This window comes from Papio anubis, chromosome 1 (genome assembly GCF_008728515.1).
Source record: "Papio anubis isolate 15944 chromosome 1, Panubis1.0, whole genome shotgun sequence".
NCBI lineage: Eukaryota > Metazoa > Chordata > Mammalia > Primates > Cercopithecidae > Papio > Papio anubis.
Window position 1 is genome coordinate 113,975,057 of NC_044976.1, and position 18,369 is coordinate 113,993,425.

The 18,369-nt window shown below is 47.3% G+C and overlaps 1 protein-coding gene across 1 annotated transcript in view; it reads left to right on the top strand.

Annotated features, from left to right (window-relative positions):
* VANGL1 (VANGL planar cell polarity protein 1) overlaps positions 1-18,369 on the top strand; it is a 55,952-nt gene that overhangs the window by 11,747 nt on the left and 25,836 nt on the right. The window contains exons 3-4 of the mRNA XM_003892449.4: positions 5,821-5,953; positions 9,523-10,130. Coding sequence (XP_003892498.1) covers positions 5,821-5,953; positions 9,523-10,130 — 741 coding nt within the window. The remainder of the gene's footprint in view (positions 1-5,820; positions 5,954-9,522; positions 10,131-18,369) is intronic.

The following is an 18,369-nucleotide window of genomic DNA, read 5'->3' on the forward strand; positions in this document are numbered from 1 at the left end:
AGTACTTGGCAAATGTTAATACAAGCTGAGACTTTTAATCAATTATTCAAAAAATGTTCCTGGATATCTACTCTGAGAAAAGCTCTGACAGAGGAGATGAGCATTAGAGATTTGTAGGTGCACTCCATGGGTTCTTTAAAAAACACCACTACCACCTATGGGTGGTGGATTCTCCAACTGACAGCAGCATAGGGCACAGCAACTATGGGGCAAGGGATACCATCCCTAGGGAGCATGGGCTGTGGTGTACTTTGCTGGGGCCTAAAGAATGTTAAGCAGGAGGGTTGCCCTCCACAGGCATGAGAGCAGGCCCCAGGCCCCAGGCCCAGCCAAGGGTGTTTTGTCCCAGGAGTGTTCCTATGAAGGCTGCCCTGCTCAGAGGTTTGTTGGGAACTTGAATGGAAGGGTAAGAGGCAGGTTGGGGCTGGCCGGGGGAGTGGTGGGACCATGCTCTTTAGTAATTTTAGTCAGACTCCCACTCAGGGAGGAATAATGAAGTGCACCAAACTTGATATGCCTGATTATACCATGATCATCTTAGAAGGCTGGCCAGGTTCCAAGCAGATGACAAGTGACTCTTTTCTCACGAAGAGGTCAGTGGCCTGGTTTTGCGATGCCTGCAGTCTCCAGAGGGTGTCCAGTTAACTTGCTGGGAGAATGGTGTGGACTCTTGCTGACCCCACCTAACCTTTGGGTTTGGAGCACAAGTTCCCTGATTTAAACACAGCAGCTGCCAGTCACGTTAACTGCTGTGGGGGTGTCTGCTCGGCCCCTCCCTCATAGCCATTATCTCCTATTCTCACAGCAGTGCTAGAATGGCGGGAGGTTGTAGCCCCATTTTACAGGTGTTGAAATCGAGGCACAGAGGGCAGCGTTATTTGCCTAAAATTCCAAAGTTAGTAGGTGCCCTCAGCAGATTTTGGGCCCACCTTGTTTCTTTAGAAGGGAAATGCTACTTTTGGAAAGGGAAATGAAGGGTGACTCATGTGACGAATGTGCTAAAATGCACAAAAAGAGGGCCGCCAGGGCAGTGGAGGAATTGGTGCTTTTGTTCCAGGGCTGCTTCAGAGTCTGTGTGCCCAGGGCCCAGCCCTCTTACCCCCGCCATAGCCAAGAGGAAGCAGCCAGCCGGGCCCCAGCAGCCAGCAGAGAGAATGGACAGGTCGTGGGTTGTGGGAGAGAAGGAAAGGGAGGAGTAACCGGTGGGGCCAGCTTTCCCCAAATAGAAATAGGCAAACAACAGAAACAGGACTAAATAATCTTCCCAGGAAATGCTGACTGTAAGTGGGAACAGTGAGAATTACAGTGGTTCTAGCTGGAACGAGGAGGGTGACAGCAACCCCCAAGGGCTTAGCTCTAGAACTACCTAAACAGACGCATTTGCTCACACACGTGCGGTGCAGACACATGCCCGGGCTGCCTGCATGCCACCACTTGCTCTTCCTGCCCCTCACACAACACGCACAGATATACTTATCTTTACTCCTACAGGCAGATGTTGCGTGGAGACAGATTCAGAGATAAAGATACAAAGAAAAACTCTCGCAGCTGACACAGCCGCCCAGCAAAGGCACAGAGGTGATCCAGACCACTGAGGCAGAGTTGGAAAAACACACATGTGTACATGTGTTTGTAACACCCCTCCCCCTGTGGCTTGGCAGTCTGTTCACTCCCGTGGTCTCCCATTTCCGTACTCTTAGACGCTGTGAACGGATTGTCTTCATCAATGGGGAACCCTCTCCCAGACAGCGCTTGGCAGCCATAGGTTTTCCCTGGAGTTGTAGCATCTGGAGCTACAGGGATGAGCCTTTGAGTACCTATTACAGTGAGGTGGCCACACTGTGACCTGCAGTTCTGCAGACAGGAAGGCACTGAATGCCAGGATTTTTGTAGAGTATGACTATGAAGTCCTGGCTTGGCTCAGAGACTTTCTTAGAGTAGTAATTTGGGACCAGTGATTTCTGATAAAGTTTTTCTAATTTCCTAATAATTTTTTTCTAATAAAAGCCATATGGCAGGTCCTGCTCCGTCGGTAGCATGACCAGTACCTGGCGCAGTGCTAGTGTTGAGCTGACAGGAAGTGCCTCACCTTCAACTCTCACTTGACAGTGAGTGGAAGGCTCTTGGCTCAGGGTATCCCTCAGTCATGACTGCACACTGTTCCGAACCTTTCTCCCAACTTCATCCACTTCATACTATTTTAATAAAGCAGTGCCGTGTATTATAACATTGTGCAGCTGAGCATTACACTCATGGCTCCCATTATCAAGCCCCTGTTACATACAGGGCGTTTCACAAAGAAGCAGACTTCCAAGCAGTCACTCAGCAACCTCCTCCCAGGAGCATTCGGGGAAGAGAATCTTGGGGCAAGTTTCCTTTACCACCTGCAGTCTCCTGGGATGCTGGGGAAATTTTTGATTTCTGTTGTCTCCCTTCCAGAAAATTATTTGAGAGTGGGGTCAACAAATCTGCACTTGAGTCCATACCCAGGGTAGTTTTTCTGTAGCGTTTTTTAAGTTTAAGAAGTTTTTAAAGTTTAAGACACACTGGTTAGGGTTTTGGGCTCTGGAGGATGAGAAACCTTCCTTGGGTTATCAGATGACAGGTTCTTCTCTGGTTTCCCTCCGATGTTATCAGGGGAATTGTTAAACAGTTGTTTCACATTTGGGTGCTCCTGGGCCTTTTAAGAGCCAGGCTGGGAGGGCTGGTGATAGGAACCCTGGCTGGCAACAGAGGCTGTTTTCACCTCTGGGTGGCTCCCCACCTCCTTTCTGCCCTGGTAGGGTGCAGGCTCCGGGAATTGGCACTCAATGAAAGAATTTTGATTTCCAGTGGAATTTGTGCTGTCACAAGATTTGACCCATGGGACTAGTGAATAGATAGATGGGTTAGGTGAGCATGTGACTTGGCTGGTGGCCGAGAGAGTGATAAATGTGAGAGCAGTTGGGGAAAATGGAAGCGGATTAAGATAGAAGAGGGGCATTGTCCATCTGGCCGGTGGCGGGGCTGGTGGAGCAGCAGTTCTAGACCTATTCTGAGTTTAGTTCTGAAACCGACTAAACACGGGGGAAGTCTCTCCCAAATTGTTTATGGTTTCTCACAGTGGGTGCCTTTTGAAGTGATTGTTTTTGACAGCCCAGAGTGTTGGGCACACAGCTTTGTGCTATCTAAGGTCCAATTGTTACTCCTAGCAATAGCTTCAAAGGCATATTTCATAGCTCTAATAGTTTTAAAGTATAAGGGTGTGAGAATGATTTGAAGAATATTTATGCCATGAAATCTTCCAATTGCTCTTCAGCACGGTGCACCATAGTGGGTGTGAATAGAAGTGGTAGCAACAGACCTGAATTCAGGTCTGCCACTGACTATAATACTACTTTGAGAAGTAACTTGAACTCTGTGAGCCACAGTTTCCTTGTCTGTGAAATGAAGACAATAATACTGGCTTCATAGGATTATAATTAGGATTGAATGAAATATAGTGAAGCATTCAGCAAAGTGTTCTATAAATTGGGGTAGGATGTCAGGTAATTGGCATTGTTAGATGCATCTCTGGGTAAACAACCAAATTCTCTGCTTATTTGGCTGTTTCCCTAGCTGCCTTGTTAAAATAAAACACCTGAGTTGACCAGAACACCTCTATTTTTAGAATCTAACTTTGCGGTTGTATTAGTCTCTCCTTGCATTGCCATAAAGAAATACCTGACACCTTCATAAAGAAATGAGGTTTAACTGGCTCACGGTCCTGCGGGCTTTACAGGAAGCATAGTACTGACATCTGCTTGGCTTCTAGAGAGGCCTCAGGAAGCTTACAGTCATAGCAGAAGGCTAAGTGGGAGCAGGCACATCACATGGTGAAAGCGGGAGCAAGAGAGGGAGTTGGGAGAGGAGGTGCAGCACACTTTTAAACAACCAGATCTCCCAAGAACTCACTCGCTGTCGTGAAGATAGCACCAAGCCATGAGGGATCTGTCCCCATGATCCAGACACCTCTCACCAGGCCCCACCTCCAGCATTGGGGGTTACAGTTCAGCACGAGATTTGGGTAGGGACAACTATCCAAACTATTTCAGCAACAGACTGTAATTATAAGTTATGTTCTAGGAATAGAATTGTTGTCACTGAAAGATTCCCTTGGCATGGGAGCCTCCTGGCTCTTTGAAGGAATCAGTCAATGCTTATCCCAGGGAGATAATGATAAGGTAGAAGTTTGACAAGAAATCTACGTTTTCTTAAGCTAAGTAGTAGGTTAACAGAAGATGGGTTGTGTGTTAATAGTTCCATTTACATCTCTTTCTCCAAGGTATACACACTCTGCGTCACTAAGTCAAGACACCGTTCTTTGACATTGGCTAATAGTAATAGCAATCACAGCCACTCTGCATTAGCACTTACTCCACATCCTTGTACTGAGCACTGCTTACATTATGTGATGTTGTCGTTGTCACCATTACATACATAAGGAAGCTGAGGTTTTCAGAGATTGAGTAACTTGTGCAAGATCACACATCTGGTAGGGCAAAACCAAGATCTGTTTGTCTCCAAAATCTGCTTCTATCCTGCCTGGGAGACCTTGGGAATGACGACGGCGAGTGGTTGTAGGAAGGAGGGCTGATGTCAAGGTGGCTGTGGGGGCAGGAGGCTGAGGGAACTCACTGACCCTTGAGGGGCTCCTGAAGTGGGGGCTTCTGGGTTTCCTGTTGGCAACAGGAGGAGGAGTGCCAGTTCCCATAAGTGGTTATTGCCCAGGTTGTGACCTGGGCTTGGCCACAATGATTGGTTCTTTTTGGAATTTCATGAATGACCCCCAGGCAGGGTTCTTACAATCATGCTGGAGACCACCCAGGAAGTTCCTGTGGGGTAAAATGATGCAGCAGCCTGCTTTCCTCAGGAGGCCTGAAACCCTCCCCGTGTACACACACACACATACACACACACACACGCACTCACACACACACACCCTCCACCCCTCTTGGTGTCTTTGGCCTTTTGTCCTAGCTTGTTTGTTTCTATGGATGTCTTCAAGTTCAGCTAGAACCTATGGGAATGACTTAGTTTTGAACCTGTAAGAATGAGAAGTAAACAGTTCTTTGTAGTGACTTTGAATTTCCTTTCTTCTCCTGTCCAAAGGTGAAGGATGAAAATTGTCCCAGATTTTTTTGGACATACCAAAGCTTAGATATCCTACAGTGTTGTCCCAATTTTAAAAGCCCTAGAAAATTGGTTAAGGCAAATTTTAACCAAATCAAATCAGTAATTATTACAATAAAGTGTAACTAGCTACATAAATCCTAACATTACAATTTTAGGCTTTGAAAAAATATCACTGTTGATAGAGGAAGAGTGACAGGTGGTTGTTTACAAGTGTGTCGTGCCTCCTCTCCCAACTCTCTCTCTTGTTCCCGCTTTCACCATGTGATGTGCCTGCTCCCACTTCGCCTTCTGCCATGACTGTAAGCTTCCTGAGGCCTCTCTAGAAGCCAAGCAGATGTCAGTACCATGCTTCCTGTAAAGTCTGCAGGACCGTGAGCCAGTTAAACCTCATTTCTTTATGAAAGTGTCAGGCATTTCTTTATGGCAATGCAAGAAGAGTGTTTTGGGTCTTGGGATGGCAGAAAGAAAATATTAAGTAGGGAGTAAAGATCAATGCACCCCTTGAAGTGTGGTGAAGATGGGTGGGTTTTGATGCAGTGTGTGCGGGTGTGTGTGTGTGCATGTGTGTGTAGAACTTTCCTAAGTTCAAAATGATACTTACATTTTGATAAACCCAGAGAGTTAATTAACATGGCATAAATGTGCTAGCTCGTTATTGTTTTTCAGGGAGAGAACTAGAGAGAGACATAAGTCACCCCGGAATAAAGATGGCAGAGGGTCAGAAAAGTCTGTCACCATTCAACCTCCCACTGGAGAGCCCCTGTTGGGAAATGATTCTGCTCGGACAGAGGAAGTTCAGGTAAGGATCAAAGGTAGTCTCTAAGCACACTGCCACTTGACCAAGACTCCTTTCTGTAAATGTTTTCCTTAGGTTCTCTTGGGCTTTTGTCTTTATTTTTCTAGCATGCTAATTTATCTATGTCCCGTGGTCTCTTTTTGGTCTGAGGACAGCCTGTCCTGCCCTTTGGTAGCTTGGGGATTCTTCTGAAGTATGATTGGTTGGCCTGCTTTGCACGATGTGGAAAAGAAATCAGCAAGGTTGATGACAGGGTAGGGAAGGGAAAAGCTGAAGTCTCTCACTGCTCATTTCACAATGGAACAGTGTAAGAGGGAGAAGGAAACTCAGAAACCCTAAGAAGAAGTTTGAAAAACGTGGGACAGCCCAGACTGACCATTACTACTAGAGCTGTGCAGTAAATCAGAGGCCGCACACTCAGATGCCTGGTAGAGAAACGTAAGTTAATTAAGGAGGCCCTGGATCAAAAAGAGGGGGCAAAAATATATCAAACAAGCTTTGGGTTAACAGCAGTCTGTGCAGTGCATCCGTGTGAGTGCTGTAGTGTGGTGTGAAGGAGCCTGTGGCTAACTGGAGAATGCATTGCCTCTGTAAAGGAAACAGTAGCCCCGCAGCTCCAGACACCTACTGTTGCTCAGGAATTCAGGGATTCAGTGTTTGAGAAAAGCTGCAAATCCGGATTTTATGTGAAATCCTAACTTTATAGTATTTTTGAAATACTGACACTTTATTAATTTTTTAAACCATTGAGTGGGTTCTTCTCCAGGTTCCAACTGTCTGGCAGCCCACCTGATTTAAATAAATATCTGAGCTATACACAGAGACATGTTTGCACACCCTCTGCACATCCTGAAGTATATATACACATGTCCAGCCTTGCCCCTCATAAACAAAGCAATGTATGATACACAGCTGTAAAGACAGATATAGGACTATAGATAAGCATACATCTGTACATACCTGTGCATACACACAGGTAAGCATTTATAATCAGATAGGTGCACTGGAACTGGAATTCCTCAGAGTACACAAGGTGTTCTTGGGACTCAAAGCTCCAGTTGTGGGTTGAACGTGGGGTTCACTGAGCAATGAGCAAATGCATTTAGTGCTGCCTGTCTTGGCTCTGGGATGGCTGATGGTTGGGTGGGGCCAATCCTAGGACTGGATCACCCTGGAGTGCATGAGGGGGTCAGTTTCCTCCCGGATGTGGGTTCAGAGGTGCCGGTGGCCTACAACAAAGGCTCTTCTTTCTCTGCATCTCCTCTGCACCTCATATCTGACAACTACTTTGGGAAGCTATTGGTGTTGCCCAAGGATGATCTGGTGTGAAAAGCATTGAGATGGGTGTTTGGAGGCTGTATTTTTTAGTAGCTCCGTTACCTTGAGCAGTCACAGCCTTTGTAGGCCTCAGTTTCTTTATTGAATATCTAGGGGTTTTGATGAAAGCATCTTAGGTGCTTTTTCTTCTAAGAACCTCAAGCTTAACAGGATCCTTTATACATCTGCATTTTTTAGGCATGCATGTGCACCCCAGGAAACTCTCTTGTGCCCTTCCTAGTCAACCTCTGCCCCACCCTCACCTCTCCAAGGCAACCGCTGTGTTGATTTCTATCACTATAGTTTAATTTTGCCTGTTTTTGAATTTAATATAATTAGAATCATATGGTCCACCCCTGCCCCCCAACCCGCCCCACTCAGCGTAATGATTTTGAGATTTATCCATATTTTGGTATGTTTCATCAGCTTATTCTTTTTACTTTTGCTGAGTAGTATTCCATTGTGTCAGTCTACCACAATTTGTTGTCCATTCTCCTAGTGAATGGACATTTGGGTTTTTGTTGGTTGGTTGGTTGGTTTGTTTTTTGAGACAGAGTCTTTCTCTGTTGCCCAGGCTGGAGTGCAGTGGCACGATCTCAGCTCACTGCAGCCTCCACCTCCCGGGTTCAAGCGATTCTCCTGCCTCAGCCTCCCAAATAGCCAGGATTACAGGCACGCGCCCCCAAGCCCAGCTAATTGTTGTATTTTTAGGAGAGACGGGCTTTCACCATGTTAGCCAGGCTGGTCTCAAACTCCTGACCTCAGGTGATTTGCCTGCCTTGGCCTCCCAAAGTGCTAGGATTACAGGTGTGAGCCACCGCACCTGGCTGGATGTACATTTTTATTAATTTTTGGAGAAAACCTGAGAGTGGAATTGCTGAGCCATATAGTTAAGTGTGTATTTAAATTTCTATGAAACCGCCAGAGTGGTTTTCCAGAGGCACTGTGCCATGGTCCACTTCCACCAGCAATGTTCGACAGTCCTGGCTGCTTCTGGCCATCGTCTTAAATAGGAATTTCTCTCAGTGTATGTGATACTTCGAACTTTCCAAGTTGAAGGATTATTAGTTCATAGGATTGAGACCTTAACCACCACTTCTTACCATAGCCCATACATTTCATAAATCATGTTTTTTGGTCATGACTAGATTCGGGGTTATTTGGTTATGAGCGATCTCTGTCTTGCTGATTTAGCTACTAACTTCAACTAGCTTTTTCTAAGTTGGTGTCCTAATTTCACCACTTTGCCACTGCATCTGACGTTTTTTTTTTCTGAGTGAGAGGATACATACGAATTTCTGAGGCAAAACCTCTTTGGCCCCCCGTGTCTTTTCAGCACCTTGCTCTCTTGTTGCTCCATTATTATTGCCAGTTGTTTTTTTTTTTTTTTTTTTTTTTTGAGACGGAGTCTTGCTCTTGTCCCCCAGGCTGGAGTACAGTGGCGCGATCTCAGCTCACTGCAACCTCTGACTCCCGGGTTCATGCAGTTCTCCTGCCTCAGCCTCCCAAGTAGCTGGGATTACAGGCACGCACCACCATGCCCAGCTAATTTTTGTAATTTTAGTAGAGACAGGGTTTCGCCATGTTGGCCAGGATGCTCTCGATCTCCTGACCTCGTGATCTCCCCACCTCGGCCTCCCAAAGTTCTGGGATTACAGGTGTGAGCCACCGCGCCCGGCCCATAAGGAGATTGTAAAATGTGAGTCCTAGCTGCAGGTAAGCTTGGGTTTGTATAGTGGTGTGAGTTCCCTTGCTATGCCCTTTGCTCTTCTGAGCTGCTGGAGGGTGTAGTAATACTCCCACCTCCAGAAGTTGGACTTCGTGAGCCTTTATATCCCAGCGTGAATTGGAAAGAAGATGCAGGAGGTTTATCTCTATAGATGAGCTCTCACAAGATTAGTCTAACACCTGGATTGCGCATTGCAGGGCAAACAGCTCCAGGCCCTCAGAGCCTCTCAAGGCTTTTCAACACAGGGGGTGATAATCAATGTTATGTCAATGGATCACCCAAACAGACAGAAAGATCACATTATGTTTTCTCTGTTTGAAAAGGTAAATACTGCATACAGTTTGAAAATTTCAATGAAAATTGTTTGAGTTAAAAAGTTCTAATATTTAAAGAGTTAAGCGTTCATTTTCTGGAAGCCTTTGTGAACAGGGCTGGGTAGATGCGGCGGGCCCTGCATGTTCACTGCTCTTTGTAGCTTTTACAAATGACCTGCATCGTGCCATCCTCACTGTCTTCTCCCCACCAGGATGACAACTGGGGAGAGACCACCACGGCCATCACAGGCACCTCAGAGCACAGCATATCCCAAGAGGACATTGCCAGGATCAGCAAGGACATGGAGGACAGCGTGGGGCTGGATTGCAAACGCTACCTGGGCCTCACCGTCGCCTCCTTTCTTGGACTTCTAGCTTTCCTCACCCCTATCGCCTTCATCCTTTTACCTCCGATCCTGTGGAGGGATGAGCTGGAGCCTTGTGGCACAATTTGTGAGGGGCTCTTTATCTCCGTGGCATTCAAACTCCTCATTCTGCTCATAGGGACCTGGGCACTTTTCTTCCGCAAGCGGAGAGCTGACATGCCACGGGTGTTTGTGTTTCGTGCCCTTTTGTTGGTCCTCATCTTTCTCTTTGTGGTTTCCTATTGGCTTTTTTATGGGGTCCGCATTTTGGACTCTCGGGACCGGAATTACCAGGGCATTGTGCAATATGCAGTCTCCCTCGTGGATGCCCTCCTCTTCATCCATTACCTGGCCATCGTCCTGCTGGAGCTCAGGCAGCTGCAGCCCGTGTTCACGCTGCAGGTGGTCCGCTCCACCGACGGCGAGTCCCGCTTCTACAGCCTGGGACACCTGAGGTAAGAGGCAACATGCAGGAGGCAGAAAGGATGCCTGATGCCTTGCTGGGAGACAGCTGCTGTCTAGCACGGGAGGGGCGGCGACAGATGCCAAGAGCTAGGACCAGAGTCTGACCCTTTTCTGGTTTGGGGAGGAGATGCGAAGGTGGAGAGGGTTTCCGTGTTTATTGAGTTTCTGGACTTCTAGATGGTGCGAGGCAGTTGCTGGCTCTCACCCGGGTTGAGGTTTTGCTGGGTCTGTTCTCAAAGTTATTGGCAGCTCCCCAAAATGATGGAGAAAGGAGATGCATAGTGATGGCTGCCTACTTTGACTCTGAAATTGGCCAATGGACAATGGATAAAGTGACCACCAGCTCCATTTTGTCCAAAATGTGACATCTGATTTACCATGCTGTCCTAGTGGAATCGTGAATTGTTCCTTTTTTCCCCACCCTCAGAGGCCTGGTTTGGGCAGTAAATTATATGGTCATCCTAGGGACCCTCCAATAAAGAATCAGGTGCAGTTTAGAGACACCAAATGTGTGAGCCGTGAGTGTTTTGAAAATGTATGCCTGAGAAAAAGTTAGAAGTCAGATGGGTTGTCATACTTAAATCTCTGCACATAATCTCATTATTTTGTGGTTAAATAAGAGTGATTACCATCATTTTATTTACTTCAAGATAAGCACTTTATATAGATTGTATATTTAGTCTTCATAGAACCCTGTGACCTAGGTCTATATAATCCCTGTGTCACAGATGAAGAAACTAGGGCTTACGGAATTTACGTAATTGCACAAAAACATATGACTAGCATCATTTAGGATTCACTCAGATGTCATGAGGCCAGGGCTGAGTGAATGCTCCCATAATGGCATCTCTCACTTTGTGGTTAGTGGCCTATTTTTCCATCTGTTTTCTTCCACAGACTATGAATGAGGCCAGGGGCCACCCTTATACCTCATGACATTCTCAGTGCCTGGCATGGGGCATGGACACAGTTGGCACTGAGATGGTCTCTGGGTGAATGCAGAGCCTGGGACATCTGACTTCAAAGCCTTTACCCTCTCCCAGGCTCTCTGCCTCCTTAGGCAGTGTATGCTGATGTGTGTAGCCTGCTTGGGGCAGGGTAGGCACTTAGTTCATTGCACCTATTACTGCTGTGATCATGTAGCTGGCAGAGCAGCCAAAATCAGCAAGGACACACCTTAGTGGGTATCAGAACAATCGGCTTTGTCATAGATTTGGCTGGGCTCCAGGGAGGTGGCTCAGCCTGTATTTGGAGTCAGGCCACGCTGCCAAACCGTCTTCATGTTGGTGTGTACCCTCTTTCATTCCTCTGGCTTGGCTTGTGCTACGAGGATGGGGTGATCTAGCATTCAAGGTTGCTGCCACCCTTGGTGGAAACTGGTGTCCAAGTCACATGTCTGTGTACCAGAAATCTGGGGTTTTGAGTCCTTCACAGATGCCTGTAGGGCTCTGAAGACAAGTAGGTCACCGCTTTGCCACATATTCATCTCAGAAGGCTTTCTTTCCCCATGTTTGGCGTCGGGGAATGAGCAGCAGATTTGTGTTAAACATTTACTGTGTTCAGAGCCCCGCACACATCAGGCTGGCTGCCTTCAGAGCTCTATCTCAGCACCTGTGACACTCAGACGGTCACTTGGAAAGAGACCAGTGCACCGCTGTCTGGTGGGCAGGTGCAGAAACAGGCCTGGGGTATAGGTGATAGGAACACAGGAGGACAGAGAATTTCAGATTGTGGCAGCAATAAAGCCGAGCAGGAGACAGTCTGTCTCAGAACAGGTTTTGCTGCAGTTAAAGCAGTAGAGAAAAATCCGGCTGTGGTCACGGTGGAGATGAGTGATACTTGGAGCTCTATATATAAGTAGCCAAGACACTGGCCAGGAGTGAGGTCTGTGGTGGTTTTGATTTTTGGCTCTCAGCCCTAGTTGGTGTGAATTCCACCTGTGTAGGTGGGAAAGGGCAGGGCGTCTTCTCACCATAGGTCATCCAGGGTGGTGGGACTGACTTCTCCCCATGGGCTCCCACATTGCTCCTCCCTGTAAGACTGGTTGAGCTGCACAGTGCACCTGAGTGGGGGTGGAGAGGGGACAAACCAAACAGCCTGGGGAAAGTATGCCTGTGGCGTGTTCAGAAAATGTAATTAGCAACAGCCCTCGCCTCTCACCACACAACTCTGCTGGTCAGGGCAGAGCTGGACGGGAGAAGCCAGACTGATTGTGCTGCATGGCTCCCAGGCTTGCTGCACACCTTTCAGTTTGCTCTCACCATGACCAACAACTGTCCAGGCTTTCAAAAACTCAAGTCAGTCACCCCAGCTCCCCAGGGAGACCTGAAAGGTGGCAAGTGCCCATCTGCCCTGGGGAGAGCGTTTTGAGGTGGTCCCCAGCCTCATCCTTTCAGCTTCTCTTTAGGGCCATTGGTTTTCCTCGTCTCCCTGCCTTTAATAAGGCCCCCTTTGTCCCTCTCGTGGAGAGCCTGGGTTAGGAGGTGGAAAGAATGGCTGGGGAAAGAACGACATCTTTGCTGACAAATGGAACCCTCAGGGAGAGCCAGATGCCCAAGTGACAGCCAGTCTGCCAGAGCTGGAGCAGGCTTGGCACCTTTCCTCCTGGCATTGTGTGGGCCTGGTCACCCGCCGATCCTTGGGCTAAATCTGGTCTGAACCCAGCAGTGGCTGGAAGAGTTACTAGGCCAGAAATACAACTTCTAAGGCCTTTTGTAAAGTGTAGAAACAGACAGGAGGGAAGAGGGAGCGGGAATAGACAAAGCAAGCTTTGGAAATCAGAATAGCAGGTCTCCATCAGACCTAGCAGAATCACAGGCTGTCGGCTCTCCCTTTATGTAAAGCCTTCACCGTGGCAGCAACCTATCGGGCTTAGGTGCCAAGTGATGGTGAGTTCTTTTTTATGTTTTCAAAGATGATTTTATCGAATTGACTGAGCTATTTTTGAGAATTGTCAAAAAGAATGTCTACTCTTTAGTTTCTTAAAGAAAATAGGCTTCTCGTTAGTTCATAAAAGGCACTTGCTGTGGCCCTGCTTGTTGGCGGGAATGAAGTTTTGGGCTTATTTGAAAACTTTCAAAAATGTAAAAAGTTGTTGCAGAAAGTAAGAGACCGTAAATAGATTGAGATACTTCCTACCCTCTGCCCAGTGCCCTAGGAGTTACGAAAAGCTTTTCATAGGTTTGGACTCATTTGCCCCTCCTTGCTGCCCTGTCAGAGGTCAGAGCAGGTGGGGTAGAGGTGTCCTCTCTTACAGTTGAGGTCCCCAAGCCCCAGGGTCAGAGACCTGCTCAAGGTCACAGGGAATCAGGACCTTCCTCTGCATCACACCCCTTACCCCACCGCACTCTCTACGGCGTCCTGGTGTCTCACACAGTCGCTTTGTCATTTTCCATACACACCTTGCTCGTCACTTTTCTTGACCCCGTTCTCACAATAAGTTGCTAACTTTTCCAGGATGTTACCAGAGACTAATGACTTTTGATATGACTTTATTTGAGGAGAAACCCGGAAGAATAGAAGAGCCTAAAAATTGGCATTCAATTATCGTAACCATTTTTCAGTTTTGAAACGTCCGAAGGGAAATACTGTGAATACTGGCGCAGACACTAGTATAACTGACTGGTTGAATGTGAAATGGTAGAACAACAGAGACAGAAAAAGAAAACCTTAACAATAAACAATGAAACAGGTACCTTCTAATCTTTGGTTTTTTGGGGGGTGGGGGATGGAGTCTCACTCTGTCACCCAGGCTGGAGTGCAGTGGTATGATCTTGGCTCAGTGCAAGCTCTGCCTCCCAGGTTCACACCATTCTCCTGCCTCAGACTCCTGAGTAGCTGGGACTACAGGTGCCCGCCACCACACCCGGCTAATTTTTTCTGTTTCTTTAGTAGAGACAGGATTTCACCATGTTAGCCAGGATGGTCTTGATCTCCTGACCTCGTGATCTGCCCGCCTCAGCCTCCCAAAGTACTGGGATTACAGGCATGAGCCACTGCACCCGGCTGTACCTTCTAATCTTTTAACATGCAACTCAGTTTTCACAACAATCATGTGAGGTAGGTTCTGGTAGCCAGCCTCCTTTTCAGATGAGCAAACTGAGACATGGGAGAGTCAGGTAAGTCTAAGGCCCCATTTGTAATTATGGGATCCAGGATTTGAGCCCAGGCTCTCTGCTTCCAGAATGATCTTACCCATTTCACCATACTACCTCTGAATAGATAGGTTCATGTTCACATCACTGCTTTAGGAACACATGAACAAACCCAGAAGCATTTTTTGAGTGTTTCCCATGTGCCAGCCTGATTGCCAGCTATTTTTGTATACATTATTGTGTTTCACTTAACACAGAGCTTAGGGCTGGAACAGAGCGAATGTGGAGGATTGTCAAGATGGCTTGCACTCTGAGGTCCATTCCTTAGCTCCACTGGTTATTTTATTCACTCAGTTGACGAAGCTTGGTCCTTAAAGTCATAGCAGTAGATTTGAGCCTTTGGTCAGACCTTTTTAACTTCCTATACTTCACATATCTCAAAGAAGATATCTTTTATCTATTGTTGTGTAACAACTACCCCACCACTTAGTAGCTTAAAACAACCAATACAGTATTTCTCACAATTCTGCAGCATGGATTGGGCTCAGCCAGGAGGTTCTTTAACTGATCCTGCCCATGGTCCTGTGTGATTATACTCACATGATGAGTCAGCCAAGGGTGACTTTCTTTTCCTGTGTATTCTGTCCTCCTTCTTTTCCTATATATTCTCTCTTTCTCGTGGCCTCTGCGTGTTGTTTCCTCACCAGGTTGCTAGACTTCTTAAATGGCAGTTCAAGGCTCCCAGGAGCACAAAAGCAGAAGCTCCCACCCAGGCCTTTCAAGGTCTGGGCCTGGAATTGTCCCAGTATTATTTCTACTGCATTCTCTTGGTGAAAGCAAGCCACAGCCCTATCCCACATTTAAGGGGAGAGGACGACACAAGACAGAGGCTACTAGGGCGTAAAGGTCAATATCGCAGACTCCCACAACCACCTAGGACTCTATTTCTCAGAGTCTGTTTATTCTTATTTGGCATATAGTTCTAACCAATTTAATTATTGATTCCTATACCTTAAAAAGCCCAGAAGTAACATGTTTTGAGAGGGAAAAGCACTGCTTTAAGGAGGTATATGAACATCAATGAAAAATGATGGCTGATAGTCATCAACAAGGAGGGAGACAGAGAAACCACAAAAGCAGGTATGACTCAGCACTCTGGGAAACTTTCCACAGTGACCCATTCTGTAGGATATTTATATTTCTGAAGCTCCATTCTACCTAATTCAGCCAGCAGGTTTTAACCGTTTGGGTTTTTAAGCTTCGGGGTCAAAGTTTTGGGGTCAGAAATGCTTCATTCATTGAGACTGAGAAAGAGTAGCTTATAAATCGACACTGACCATAGACCTTGATTTTGTGTCCCCACCCAAATCTCATCTTCAATTGTAGCTCCCATAATTCCCACATGTTGTGGGAGGGACCCAGTGGGAGTTAATTGAATCACAGGGGCGATTTCTCCCATACTGTTCTTGTGGTAGTGAATAAGTCTCACAAGAGCTAATGGTTTTATAAGAGGAAACCTTATAAGAGGTGGCTCTCATTTTCTTTCTTGTCTGTAAGATGTGCCTTTTGCCTTCTGCTATGATTGTGAGGCCTCCCCAGCCATGTGGAACTGTGAGTCCATTAAACCTCTTTTTCTGTATAAATTACCCAGTCTTAGGTATATCTTTATCAGCAGCATAAAAATGGACTAATACAGATCTTTTAATCAAAGACGTAGTAACTAATCACAGAACCACCTGTCCTTTAGAAGAAATGATCCTTGGATTGCTTTTCAAGCAATGGAAGTTTATGATTGTCACATTGTCAGTTGTGATTATATTCAAGGAAGTGTTATGGACTGAATGTTTGTAGTCCCCCCAGATTCATATGTGGAAGCCCTAACCTCCAGTGTGGCGTATTTGGAGATGGAGCCTCTAAGGAAGTAATTGAGGTTAAATGTAGTCAGTGTGGGGCCCTGATCCCATAGGACTGGCGTCCTTACAAGAACAGATATGAGAGAGCTTGCTCTCTCTCTGCACACACCCTTAGAAAAGGCTGTTTGAGGCCACAGAAAGAAGGTGGCCATCTGTAAGCCCAGAAAAGAGCCTTCAACAGGAACCACATTGGCTGGAGCCTTGATCTTGGACCCCTAGCCTCCAGAACTGTAAGAAAATAAATTTATGTTGTTTAAGCTACCTAGTCTGTGGCATTTTGATAACAGCAGCCTGAGCTGAGACAGGAATATTACATACACTGGAGACTTTTGACCCCAGAGACTTTTGACCTGTTGAAATAGAGCTCATCTTGTCCTCTCTTCAGCTCATGCAGGCATCCTCCCAGCTTGTACGGGGGCCTTGCTTCTCTGGATTGCACTTTGATTTTCCAGTTTTAAGTGACAAAGGGAGAGTCTCTTAGGGAGGTTAAAGTTACTCCAGTAATTCCAGGATATTTCCAGCTCCTTTTGAAATCCTATGTTTGTGATTCTGGGTCAAGTAATGTCCAAGCCGGTGATTACATTACTGGTAGGCATGTTTCTCATGCTGGGCCACGCCCTCCATCCCGTGTTCACGATGAGCACCAACGGTCTCCAAGAGCCCAGAGCCAGTGGCTGCAACGTTGGGAAAATTCTTAAATGACCATCAGTGGTTTTGGCTCATGTTACTACGATCGTGGGTTCATATGCCATCTCATTTTTAGAAATGTGTGTTTTTGTACTCCTGTAATTACTTTTTAATAAAGATATTTTTCCAGTCCTCAGCCCCACTCCATAGCAAAGCAAAGGACAAGAGCAAGTAAGGGCTAAAACATAGAGTGTGGAGGGTTTTGCTCAGGCCTTATTTTGCTGTGGGAGAATTTTGAAGGCAGGAGTGGAGCTGCCGTTTGTGGTTTGGTGCTGTGGTGCCTGTTAAAAGTGGCTTTAATGAGAGTGTAAGGTGCTGCACACTGAAGCCCTGTGTTTACTCAGCTGCCTCCTGCCAGCGGCCACAGCTGGGATGGCTTCCCTCGCACGGCGTCTGCCCACAGCCTTGCGCCGAGGCCCAGAGGACTCACAGGGAAAGGAGCTGGCAAAGGTGAAGCTGGTTTTCATGGTCTCCTTAGGAGCCCGGCCCCTGGGAGATGGGTCATACTCCCTGAATGCTGTGCTGTTGGTTTCCCTGGAGGATTCTTGCTGCAGGCCAGGCCCCGTATTCTCCACACTCACCACGAGTGGCCGGGTGTGACTTGACACAGTGTGAAAGTGGTGGGGCGCGAGTGCTCAGGAGGGCAAACAGCCTGCGGCCTCCTTTCCCCGGCTGCAAAGCTGCCACTCGGCTCTGCTCCAGCCCGGGTTTCGGGGAGCCAAGATCCACTTGGGCAGGCCGGAAGCCTCAGACTCCAGACTTCATGGTGTGCTCCTTCCTGCGTACTCACGAGGAAGAGACTAGGCAGTCCAGCATCCTGGGTCGGGTGGAGGTGTTTCGAGTCCATATCTAAATCTTTTTCTTAGAGCGCCCTAAGCAGGCCGCTGTCTTTGATCCCCATGGCTCTGTTGTTTATCTTGGTGTAATTCATCACTGTAATTTAAGACGTGGAGAGAGCAGAGTTCCCATCCCAGGCAGGGGAGGCACAGTGCAGGTTGGACTGTGCAAGGAAGTGGCAGCGTGGCGAGGTTTGTGCCGCGGCCTGCAAGCAGGGCTGCGTGCTCCCCCGGCAGACTGTGGCAGAGCCAAGCCCCTCACTTGTAGGGAAGCGTGTCTCCTAGGTGCCCCGGTGGTGGAGGTCTGCCAGCATCTCTGTGCTGTGGGGAAGGCAGCCAGAGGGCTTCAGCCATAACTATCTCAGCCGCTCAGCAGGAGACCAGCAGTGTGTCTCTGCACTCAGAACTGCCATGGGCCATGGTGTTAAGCCCAGGAGGGGTGTGCATGTTAACAACCTTGTATTGCTTAGTTGCTGAGACCAGAAGAACCAGGTCATTGCATGAGCTGTTAGCTACTTCTGGTTCTCACAAACTCCTCCCAGTGTTGATAGAGAATGGTGTCCTCCAGGCATGCCCTGGGTGTAGTTTTATTGGTATTATTAGGGACTCATGGAGAAGCGCTGTGGGTGTCCCCCACACTGCACTTTGGAGATCATTCTGTGATTCCCAAGTCCTGCTGATTCCACTTCCTTGGCGCTC